Here is a 12,482-nt window from a genome sequence, read left to right on the forward strand (position 1 = left end):
CCAAGATTTAGGTGGTGTGCTCAGCGCATCTGCCTGTGAAGACTGAGTCAAAGAAGTCATTGAGAACCTCAGCCTTCTCAAAATCCAGGGTAGCCAGTTATCCTGATAGCTTCTGGAGAGGGCCCACATTGTCCCTAATCCATCTTTCTTTTGCTATTTACCTTTAGAATCCCTTCCTGTTATCTTTCACATCCCTAGCCAAGTTTAATTCTAACTGGGCCTTAGCTTTCCTAACCTGGTCCTGAGCTTCCCAGACAACATCCCTGTATTCTTCCCAGGCTGGCTGTCTTTGCTTCCACCTTTTATAAGCCTTTTTTTTCCTTTGAATTTTCTTCAGCAGCTCCTTATCCATCCAAGGAGGTCTCCTGGCCCTCCTCCTGCACTTCCTTCTAGTTGGGATGCAACACTCCTGAGCTTTCATCAGGTGATCCTTGAATATCAATCAACAGTCTTGGTCCCCCCTGCCCTCTAGGGCTGTATCCCATGAAACCTTACTAAGCAGGTTCCTGAAGAGGCCAAAGTCTGCTCTCTTGAAGTCCAGGGCAGTGAGCTTGCTGCATGCTGTTCTCACTGTCCTGAGGATCTCAAATTCAAGCATGTCATGATCGCTGCATCCAAGGCTGCCCTGGAGAGTCACATTTCCAACGAGCCCTTCCCTGTTGGTGAGCACGAGGTCAAGCATGCACCTGTCCTTGTCGGCTCCTCTATTACTTGCAGAAGGAAGTTGTCTTCTACACAATCGAGGAACCTCCTGGATTGCTTGTGCTGGGCCATACCGTCCCATCCTTCCAACAGATGTCAGGGTGGTTGAAGTCACCCATGAGAAGAAGGTCCTGCGAGCATGAGGCTTTTCCTATCTGTCTATGGAGTGCTTCATTCGCAGGTTCTCCTTGATCAGAATGGAGATTTTTCCCCATGGGTGTATAATCCTGCCTACTACAGCAGCCTGCCTTGAGAGACTCCTCTCCCTGCAACCCAGTAAAAGCTTTGAGAAAGCTTTTATTTTTCTTTTTTAAAGACATTTTGCCATACTTGAGATTTCTGTGTTAAACCAAAGTCCTAGAGCTAATTCCTAGCCAGCTTTCAGTAATGAACAGTGCAAACAGCACTCCATTAGAATGCACCTGTAAAGAGTAATTCCATTCACCCTGTTTCCAACAAGCTGACAACTTCATCTAACTCAATACTTCCCCAATTATTTTTGTCAGCAAGTTCACTAAGTAGTTTCAACATCTCACTTTACCTTGCATTTATACAGGTACTACACTGAACATTTTGGTGTTTAAAAGTGACCCTTTAAATAGTACATGAGCACATTTTGTTTCATCTCAGAATATCTTAAAAGTAATACTGAAGTTGAGATGTGTAAATTTCTAGCACATAAGCACTCTTGCACTGCATAATTAGAGCAGGTTCAAGGTGTAACAGTACATATAATGCCTTGTTAAAATATTACCAAAACCCACACTTACCTATTTTTAAATCTATCTAGTGCAGCAATACCAAAATAGTACATTTTTGACGCAAAAGGCTTTCGTAAGGCTTCAAGAACATAGCGCAGGGCCAGGCCCAATGCCATATAAGTAACCAGTCCTTTCTCTATGATCCCACCAAAGAGGCAGGCTGTTATGTGCAGCTCTTTATCTGGGTACTGGGGAAAGAAGCGGTATTCCTCAAACAAGTTCCTCAGCATACAGTTAAACACTTCTCGTTCCCGTTTTATGTTGGAGTCCTTAAACCTCTGCAGCATTTCTAAGACCTGCAAAGGAATGGTAAATTATTACCAACAGATTTGCTTTATTTCAGCCCTTCTGCATCTTGAGGTTTCAAGAGTGCTTGCAGCTACTAAGGTAAATTGTACTACCACAAGCTCCACTGCAAAATAGCTGCTTCAAAACCCCTCATATTAGCCATTAGACACTACACCACTACAAGCAGCTTTCTCTTCAGGCTTCAGTTTTCTCCCCTTTCTTTTCAGTAACTGTCTTCATGTAAAACTTAATTAACGTTCAGTGCCTTCCATAATTCATAGTCACACAAATATATTCAAATAAACTTGAAATACTTCAAAGAGCAAGTACATCAGACTGATAATTACTCTCATTGAGACTAACCAAAATAATTACCAAAGCTCTGAAGGTAGAGCTTCAGGCACCTTTATATATTTGGAAGCTGTAGCAATTTTTAGATACTTTAAACATATTCAAAATAAGTGTAACTTATAGAGACTACTTAAAGGCACACTTTAGCACTTATTTTGAAGACACAAACTTCCACTCCATGTCAAACTCTTCCCAGTCAGCATCATTTCAGGAGTGTTAGACATCTAAAAGTCAAAGCTGAATGTAACTACCAACTGCAACTTTACAGCAAAATCATCCTCTCTTAGAAATACACAACTTCAAGCAAAAAAGCAATGCTGCAAGCATCTACCATGAGCCCTTTATTATTTTCCACTAAGGCTTATGTAGGAATAATTACCATCAAGTTTATAGCAAGTCATTGGACAGGTGATGCAACTGCTACTGAAGGGTACTCACCTCATCTACTGACATGGTTGGATGTGGTGGATGGTTGTAAATACGCTGAAAGTAGCTGTTTGCCTCATCATCTATTTCTTTGCTAAAGTGCTGATTAGCCTCTGGCCACACCTGAGATAAGTCAGCTATTAAAAAAGAGAACAGTTATCATGCTCAGAACAACCTGAAGCAATCAGGATTTCATCTAGTCCTATTCAACTCTTTGAACAATCTATACAGAACCTGCTAGTTCTCCTGAAGAACAGGATATTTAACCTTTCCAGTAGTCAGAAACTATTACTTACTTAAAAATAGATATACAATATATTGTATTTATGCAAAAGAATTAAATCTTAAGATGATAGAATTAACCTCCTACTGATGCATTCCTAGAACCTACTGCATCCCAAACTAACCTCAGCTGATGCCTGAACTAGATGAATGCAAACAGACTAAAGCATGCTACACAAAACTAACATGCAGAGAAACTTTCAGGCCAGCCAGCAAGCTTTGAGCAAGTTTGCACTGGATGTTCAAGCCCAAAAATTTTAACCAAAGGTTACTACAGCTGCTTCCATCCGTAGAGATGTAACTTTGCTTTCATGGAGAAGCTATCAAAAGAAACACACAGTAAGAGCAGTGTGGAAGGTTTAGCATATGGCTATGCTTCCTAAAGGCAACAGTTGATTTCCTGAATATTTCATCGTGAGCATACTTCAGAGGCATAAATGAATTAAAGATAATGGGTCAGTATTAGGAACCAAATTATTCCTTCCAAAAAACCATCTCCCCACCAACTTCTGTTAGTCTTATTTGCATCCAATATTTCAGTCTGATTCACTGCTTCACCTGTCAAGTTGTCTGCTGCAAGAGCACCTTACCCCAGAGTAGCTTTGTTTAACCTTGTGTCCTGAATTCAACTGTATTCTTCTTCCTAGTAAGTGTGTTTCAGCTTTAGTCTGAAAACAATGCTGATAACACACCTATGGTTTAGCTGTTGCTAAGTAATGCTTACCCCGATCAAGGACTTTTCAGTCTCATGATCTGCCAATGAGGAGGGGCAGGGGAAGCCAGGAGGAAGCAGAGACAGGATACCTTACCCAAACTAGCCAAAGGGGTATTCCATACCACAGCACATCATGTCCAGTATAGAAACTGGGGGGAGTTACCCGGAAGGCCCAGATCGCTGCTTGGGTCGGGCAGTGGATGGTGAGCAATTGTATTGGGCATCACATGGGTTTATTGTTTTCTGTTCCTTTTCCCCTTTTAGTTTTATATTCTCTCCCCTTGTTATTTCCCTTTTCATTATTAATGGTAGTAGTAGTAGTTTTGTATTATGCTTTAGTTCTTGGACTGTTCTTATCTCAACCCATGGGGGATTACATTCTTTCAATTCTCCTCCCCATCCTGCCTGGAGGGGGTGGGGGAACTAAGTGGGGGAGTGAGCAAACAGCTGCATGGTGCCGAGTTACTGGCTGGGCTTAAACTATGACACCTTGTGACAAACCCAAAATCACCTTCTTACCAGATGCATATGCTTCTCTGTAAAAAGAACACTTCTGTCCAAAACACAGCACAACAAAAAAAGGACACACATTGTTCATGTAAATCCATCGCATGTTATATTTTTATGCTAATAGCTTTTTAACCCTCTCCCCAGCCACTTGGCAAGCTTTCAATATAGAAGTTCAGAAGCAACTTTTCCAGACTAATGGCATAATACAGGAGCCACTTTGCTAACATTTACCACCTACAGATCCAAGCCTCTCCTGAAGGAAATGCAGATTAACTGCAGACCACTGTCACACTTCACAGCCACAGACAACACTACCACTTACAAGGTTTCATCTTACTCTGCTGGAATGTAGGTTGGTTCAGTCCAGATGTGCTCAGCTTCCTTTGCACAAAGGGGTCATTGTTCACCGCAGGAAGGCCCAGGGCTCCAGTCCCTATGCCAGTCAGGCTACCCGTAGTAAGACCTCCTACTGAAAAGGAAACAGTTGATTATCTCGGTTGTACCTTTTGCAGTAAATCACTCCAGGGACTTGAAATTTCCAAATCAGAGCTCTAGAGCCTCATAGCAGTCTAGTATCAAGCAGTTTTCTCTCAAGCAATTAATCTCTGTCCTAATCTAAAATAAGGCTGCCAAAATCTGTCAAAAATCACCCCCCTGTTGATTCTCAAACTTCTACTGCAGTTGCACCATTCCAAAGTTTCATCACTGCCATGGTTTAAAACCAGGCAGAGGGCTCGTTCACTCACTCCCTCCCTTCTTTCCCTCCCCCTACTACCAGAGGGACAGAGAGGAGAATCGAAAATAATGCAACTCCCATGGGTTGAGATAAGAACAGTTTAGTAACTAAGGTATAACACAGATCACTACTACTACCACCAATAATAACTGATAAAGGAAATAACAAGGGAAGAGAATACATCACCTCACCACCAGCCAACCAATAACTCGCCACCCCCCAGCCCGACCAAGCACCGACCCATACCTCCTCCAACCCCGCAGTGCACCAGCCCTTCCGGCTAACTCCCAGTTACATCCTCAGCATGACTTGCTGTGGTATGGAATACAATTAAGTTCATTGGCTGTTGGGATGATGGTTGGAGGGAAGTCAGGGCTAGTCGCTGGTGACCTGGAGACATCTAGTTGATGAGCTATAAAAGTATTACACAGCAGGCAACAGCATAGGATCTGCCGACATCCCACCAGGCTCAAATTATTCAGTCTCTTTGGTCAGTTTGGGTCAGGTGTCCTGTCTCTGCTTCCTCCCGGCTTCTCCTCCTCCCTGGCAGAGCATGAAGCTCACAAAGTCCTTGGCCAAAGGACACCCTCCTAGCCAGTCAAGTTTCCCGCATTTGGGGAAATCGCAGGGGTCAGCACACCCAGAGTGCAAGGGATAAGCCTCGCCCTGGGAAAACCGCCTGCTTGATCATGGTGTCTACTGCATAATTTGTGCTAGTGGGGGACTGCGTTCACGCTCTCCCCTGGCAGCAGGCAACGATCCAATACTGCACACAGCCTTTCCTGCCCCCCCCCCCCCCCCCCTTCCCCCATCACTCATCAAGTATATCCACTTGTTGGTTGTTCTGGTGTTCCTCAGTGGCCCGACTCTTGGGAACATGGGTATCTACATGACACCCAACGTGGGGCTCGAACCCACAACCCTGAGATTAAGAGTCTCATGCTCTGCCAGGGAGGAGGGGAAGCCGGGAGGAAGCAGAGACAGGACACCTGACCCAAACTGACCAAAGAGGATACACCATGAGTCCTGGATGACAAGTTGCATCCTGGGCCTTGAGAAACAGATTTTGTGGCGACACAGCACCCCAGAGAGAACTGAGTCAGACAATGGGACTCATTTCCGGAATAACCTTATAGATATTTGGGTCAAAGAGCATGGCATTGAGTGGGTATATCACATCCCCTACCACGCACCAGCCTCTGGGAAAATCGAATGGTACAATGGGCTGTTAAAAACTACACTGAGAGCAATGGGCGGGGGAACTTTCAAGCACTGGGATACACACTTTCCAAAGGCCACCTGGTTGGTCAACACCAGAGGATCTGTCAACATCCAGCACCCGGGATTCCCAGGCGGTCTTCCCATCCAAGCACTAACCGAGCCCGAGCCCGAGCTCCCAACCTAGGAGCAAGGACTGTATAATAAAACAACTCTCTACCTAGTATTTCCAACTACAGCAGTAATAGTGTTTTAGTTCCAATATGCCATAGATACAAACCACTCCGCTGGGATAGCAGTACCTGGAAGCTGTGAAGACAGTCCTCCAATGCCACTGAAACCCGTTGTCTGGTTTTGGGTAGAAAGAGGGGGGAATGCTTTTGCTGGTGACTGAGGAGTACTGAATGCAGAGCCCAGGTTTGGAGGGAAGCCTTGCATGCTCTGAGTGTGAGGAGCAGCTGAGCCACTTAAGCTAAGAGATGCCATTCCTGCAATTGAGTCGATCTGAATGAAGAAAGGAAGATTTATACACAGACATCCATAAACCCCAATCAAGCTGATTTTTGGCAGGTTTTGTATACAGACAGCAACATATCAAGACATTCCTGAGAAGAGCTTTTCTGCATGGTTACTGCATGATTCTCAAGTCATCCAGATCACCTGCAAAAGATTAGCAGTTGAGAGTGGAAGAGCCCCAATTATAACAAGTCCTTATGCTCTAGAACTCTTGCTTGGCCAGTGAAGCTACAAACGAGACATGAGGTTCAAAGGCAGTGCTTAATTCTCAAAAGATTTAGTAAATTTTAGCACTTCAAAGGAACACTCAGTTATTTTAAATAAACCAAATCTCTATCCCTCCTCAGTGCTATACTTGATCCTCCTATACTTGAGTTACTTCTCGCAGACATTTGTGAAGTGAAAGACAGTTCTGAAATACAACCCTCAGGTATTACTCTAGTAATTACAAGTTATCTAGACATGCCAGCATAAAACTAAGGGAGCCAGATGATGTTTTACTTAGTCCTGCTGAAGAGCTCAAATAGTGCAGTGGAACTAGTGGTAAATCAACACCAGCTTCTAAAAACATGTCATGTTATTCATCTACCTGTACTGGAGAGATGGCATCCAAGCTGCTAGCGCTGGGCGGGCGTCCTTTCGGCATAACTCCAGGTGGTGGCTGCCTGGCCTTGTTCATGACATTGCTGCAGTTAGCTACCATGGAGAGGATCATCTCCGACAGCTCCTGAGAAACACTCCTAGAACAGGGAAGTAGGACAGTGAGCCATGCAACAATCAAACTAAACCCCCTAATTTATTTGGTTTTCCTATAGAAAATAGGGCCACATTTCACAAATAGAAGCTGCAAAACAGCCCCAGCAGAAGTTACATTGTTATTTGCAAAACTTATATTAGAGCATGTCTCAAGAGAAACATGCTATATTTAAATAGAAAATTCTAAACTGTATTTCTAAAAATTCATCTCCAACAGCATATTCTTGTGTTTCCACTAATGCAAATACTACTTTTACAGCTGCCGGAGAAAGTAATGACTTACAGAAAACTGTGATATGTGCATACATGGCTCCAGCAGTCCTTGAAAGAGCAGACTATCTACAACACTTAGTCTGCTGATGTCCACATTATAGGGTCCATACAGTTCAGCCTCATGAATTTAACCACACAATAACTGATGCTGTGATCCCTTATTTAAATCTGCTCCTCAAGGCCTGTTCCTGTCCCAGACACCACAATTGGCAATTATTCCCATTCTGAACCTCATTACACACAAGGTCTCTCCTAAAAAGCAGACACAACATGACTAAAGCTTTAGCTATACACTCAAAAGACAAAAAAGGATGAGAAACGAATACCATCACCTGCTTTACTGAAATTCATCTGTCTATAAAAGTGAAAGACATATTAATGCACCTACATTAAACCAAAACAGAGAGGAAGCCTAACTAATCAAGGAAATTGTATTCAAAAGCCAACAGAAAACTCAAACTTCGTGTCCTGGGTTCAGCTGTAACAGTTATTTTTCTCCTTCTTAGCAGCTGGTGCAGTGCTGTGTTTTCAACTTTACTCCAAGAACAACGGTGATAACACACTGACGGTTTTAGTTATTGCAAAGTAATGTTTACTCTGACAAAGGACTTTAGTCTCATGCTCTGCCAGTGAGGAGGGGCAGGGGATGCCAGGAGGAAGCAGAGATAGGACACCTGACCCAAACTAGCCAAAGGGGTATTCCATAGCACAGCACATCATGTCCAGTATAGAAACTGGGGGGAGTTACCCGGAAGGCCCAGATCACTTCTCAGGTTGGGCTGGGTATCAGTCGGCAGGTGGTAAGCAATTGTATTGGGCATCACTTGGGTTTATTGGGTTCTTTTCCTTTTCCCCTTTTAGTTTTAAATTTGCTCTCATTATTATTATTGATGGTGGTAGTAATAGTTTTGTTTTGTACCTTACTTACTGGACTGTTCTTATCTCAACCCGCAGAATTTACACTCTTTTGATTCTCCTCCCCAACCCTCTGGGAGCAGGGGGGGGGAAGAAGGGGGAAAGCAAGCAAGCAGCTGCGTGGTGCTGAGTTACCAGTTGGGCTTAAACCACAACAGTCCTTTGTGGTGACCAACGTGAGGCTCAAAGGTTTGAGATAGCAACAGATCCGAGCAGAGTGTCTAATCATATTTGTGATCAGCATTCATTGTTTTGGATTAATAGTCACTATTTGCTCTCAGAGTTGTTGTGCTTGATCTCAGAGTTTCAGCATGTTGCACCTTACTTGCAGCCAGTATTTGCTGTTTTACTGTTTATCATCTTGGGGGGCCTGGGCTAAGGTTCTTGTTTCGCTGTACTTCATGGTAATGATTTGTAATACAACAGAATCACTGATCACGAAACTGGTCTGGCTTACACTCTCAGCATGGCCATAACCTCTATACTTTGGGAGGCAAGTAGTAGGAATTGTTAGCAATTACACGTCTTTTTTTTCATTCTCATGGCAATGTATGAAGGAGACATTCCCTCACACCCTCCACTCTACAACCAGGTTATTTAAAGCAGCATTTAAGAATTTTAAAGGTTTTGGATGTCCTCCTGATTTCCTTGAAACCTGCCTGCTGCTTTTGCTGGAGGTCAATATGTTGCCACATATACGGCATGTTTTACCCATGGCAATACCACCCTGAGAACGCCCAATCTCATATGATCTCAAAAGTTAAGCAGGGTTGGGCTTGAGTCTTGTCTAAGGTTAAATGACAATCTAAAAGGACTAGCATGAGATTTTCCCCCAAGGCTGGACAGTCATGAGTGGCAGGGTGTGCAGGATAGTATGGGCAAGTAACTAGGGCAGTGAGCCCCTCCAGTGCTTTGGAATTTCACCCCTGAACAAGTGCAAAAAGCAGAAAAACTAGCAGAAGACTAAGATGAGATGAGCTGTCGTCCTGACAATACCAGAGAGGGACAACTAGCTGCAACATGCTGGGGCTTGGCCTATGCCTACAGAGCCCTGTTTTGTAAGGAGCAGGAAAAAGATGTCTCTGGATCAAAAAAAAAAAAAAAAGCAACAGACAACACAGCTACTCACCCCCCAAACAAAACACCCACTCCAACCACAGTGACAGACACTAAAGCTGCTCCAAGCACAGTGACAGACGCTGCAGCTAAGCCAAAGGACCAAGCCATGCCAATATCAGTTTCCCCAATAAGTAGGGAGAAAAGCAAACGAGAGCCCAAGAAGAGTAACTTGTGCAGTAAAGAAAGATGAAGACCCAATGGGCACACTAGAGGGGACAGCATCTGAACAAGTTATTACTACAGGAATCACAGGAAGAGGAACCTCGACTGAGCTGTGGAATATACAAATATTTCAGCCATCTTCCAAGGGAGCACAGGGTCGCAAGGTTGCTCTGATGCTGGGACAATGGGGCTGACACTCGCAAACTAGAAGATAGGGAAGCTAAGCAGCTGGGATCACTTGCTAGGGAAGGGGGAATTGACAAAGTGACTGCAAAAGACAAACGGTCCCTCAGCCTTTGGAGGTGGCTCTTGGCAGCTGTGAAGGAAAGGTTTCCCTACAAGGACAATGTAATGTGTCACTCAAACAAGAGGACCACGATAGAGGTATCCAGGCCCTGAGAGAATCAGTCACTCTAGAGATGATCTCTTGTAAGCTGGATGCAGGGAATGTGCCCGTAGATCCAGATGAAGTCGAATGTACACGACCCATGTGGCAGAAGCTTACAAGGAGTGCACCATCATCATATGCCCACTCATTGACATCAATGACCTGGAGTGAGGCAGCACCACCAAGTGAGTCATCATCTACAAGAGTTTGAAGACAATCTCACCCCTTCCATTATTTCAGCTGTGGAAATACTCCTGACCCAGGAGTTGAAACAAGAGAGAGACAATCTATCTGATCTATCCAGCTCCTCACATGTACCAACCCATGTCTCAGCTATTAACAGCCCGAGATAGAAGACAGAGAAGGCACATGCCACAGGCTACCCTACGATTTTACCTGTCGGATCATGGAGAAGACATGAGAGAGTGGGCTGGAAAGCCTACCTCAGTTCTGGAGGAACAGGTATGTGAACTGAAGAGGAGAACAAAGGTCAAGGATGATCATCCTAAGAAAGTTGCTGCTCCAGTCTTCTGTGAGCAGCTTCCAAGATGGGATGAAAAAGCTGATTTCACTCCAATTGTTATCATTGTTATTAGAGGGGCCCTGCCTGCATACAAGTGGAGGTGAGGGACAACTGGGTTTCCTGGACTGTGTGGATCAGATGGCCTGGCACATCAGTCCCACAGAACTATAAGGCTCTAGTAGATGTCGGTGCACAGTGTACCCTGATACCATCAAGCTGTCAAGGGGTAGAACCCATTTATATTATATATATTATATTTATATATGAGTTGACTGTACTGGAGGCTGAAATCAGCCTGACAGGGAAGAAGTGGCAAAAGCACCCTACTCTGACTGGTCCAGACACTCGGTGCATCCTTGGCATAGACTACCTCAAGAGAGGGTACTTCAAAGACCCAAAAAGGGTACCGCTGGGCATTTGGTATTGCTGCCTTAGAGATGGAGAAAATGAAGCAGCTGTCCACCTTGCCTGGTCTCTCAGAGGAACCTTCTGTTGTGGGGTTGCTGAAGGGCGAAGAACAACAAGTGCCAATCGTGACCACAACAGTGCACCAGCATCAATATCACACCAACCAAGACTCCCTGATTCCCATTCATAAGCTGATCCATAGACTGGAGAGTCAAGGAGTGATCAGCAAGGCTCGCTCACCCTTTAAGAGCCCCATATGGCCAGTGCGAAAAACTAACAGAGAGAGGAGACTAAAAGTACACTATTGTGGCCTGAATGAAGCCACATCACCATTGAGTGCCGATGGACCAGACATGCTAGAACTTGAAATACGCTTGAACTATGCTAACTTGACATGCTAGAACTAGAACAATGAACTGGAGTCAAAGGCAGCCAAGTGGGATACCACAACTGATACTGCCAATGCATTTTTCTAAATCCATTTGGCATCAGAGTGCAGGCTACAGTTCGCTTTTACATGGAGGGGCAATCCAGTACACTTGGAACCGACAGCCCTGAAGTGGAAACATGGCCCTATCATCTGCCATGGAATGATCCAGACTGCACTGGAAAAAAGGCAAGCTCCAGAACACCTGCAATACCTTGTTGACATTACGGTATGTGATGCGTAGTCAGAGGTTTGGGTATCTAGAATATGCACCTCGATTTGGGAAGCCAGGTCCACTGGAGGATGGTGGAGCTGGTCTGACAAAAAAGGGGAAAGAGCAGTTTTGGCAGGAGGCTTGCCAGAATGGTCAAGAAAGCTTTAAAGCAGATGTATTGGGAGAGGGGGGCATCATTCCATCCCAACACACCCAGTCAGTTGCCAGCACTTATAATAAATGCTTGAAGCAATATAGAGATATTCCAGTCACTCCAGCCAATGAGGCAGCTCCATTTGGAGCTCGGCTCAGATGCCTCTATACAAACACCCATAGCATGGGGAACAAACAAGAGGAATTAGAGATGCATGCACAAGTACACAGATATGATATAATAGCTAACACAGAAACATGGTGGGATGGCTCCTATGACTGGAGTGTTGGAATAGAAGGTTACAGGCTCTTTAGAAAAGACAGCAAGTCCCCCTCCCCGCCTGCTGGGCTTATTTATGTTAGGGACAGGCTGGAGAGTATGGAACTCTGTCTGGGGACAGGTGAGCAGTTAACAGAGAGTTTGTGGGTCAGGGTTAAAGGGAGAACAGGTAAAGGAGACATAACTGTGGAGAGCTGTCACAGACCGCCTGATCAAGAGGAGTCTGTGGATCAAGCGCTCTATAGACAAATAGGAACAGCCTCACACTCTCAGGCTCTTGTCCTCATGGGGGACTTCAACCACCCTAATATCTGTTGGAAGGACGGTACAGCCCAGCACAAAAAATCCAGGCGGTACAT

The 12,482-nt window shown here is 44.6% G+C and overlaps 1 protein-coding gene across 13 annotated transcripts in view; it reads right to left on the reverse strand.

Annotated features, from left to right (window-relative positions):
* Positions 1-12,482, reverse strand: part of LOC133282497 (CCR4-NOT transcription complex subunit 1-like) — an 89,786-nt gene that overhangs the window by 28,818 nt on the left and 48,486 nt on the right. For 7 of the 13 annotated variants that reach the window (XM_061478493.1, XM_061478494.1, XM_061478492.1 and 4 more), the window contains 5 exons: positions 7,095-7,245; positions 6,292-6,493; positions 4,358-4,504; positions 2,541-2,665; positions 1,473-1,759 (listed from right to left, as the gene is read on the reverse strand). In XM_061478493.1, coding sequence (XP_061334477.1) covers positions 1,473-1,759; positions 2,541-2,665; positions 4,358-4,504; positions 6,292-6,493; positions 7,095-7,245 — 912 coding nt within the window. The remainder of the gene's footprint in view (positions 1-1,472; positions 1,760-2,540; positions 2,666-4,357; positions 4,505-6,291; positions 6,494-7,094; positions 7,246-12,482) is intronic. The other 6 variants (XM_061478498.1, XM_061478490.1, XM_061478497.1 and 3 more) reach the window with 3 other exon arrangements.

The sequence above is a fragment of the Pezoporus flaviventris genome, unplaced genomic scaffold (genome assembly GCF_033815535.1).
Source record: "Pezoporus flaviventris isolate CSIRO_AGI_PZ_B2104156 unplaced genomic scaffold, CSIRO_AGI_Pfla_v1 ptg000125l, whole genome shotgun sequence".
NCBI lineage: Eukaryota > Metazoa > Chordata > Aves > Psittaciformes > Psittacidae > Pezoporus > Pezoporus flaviventris.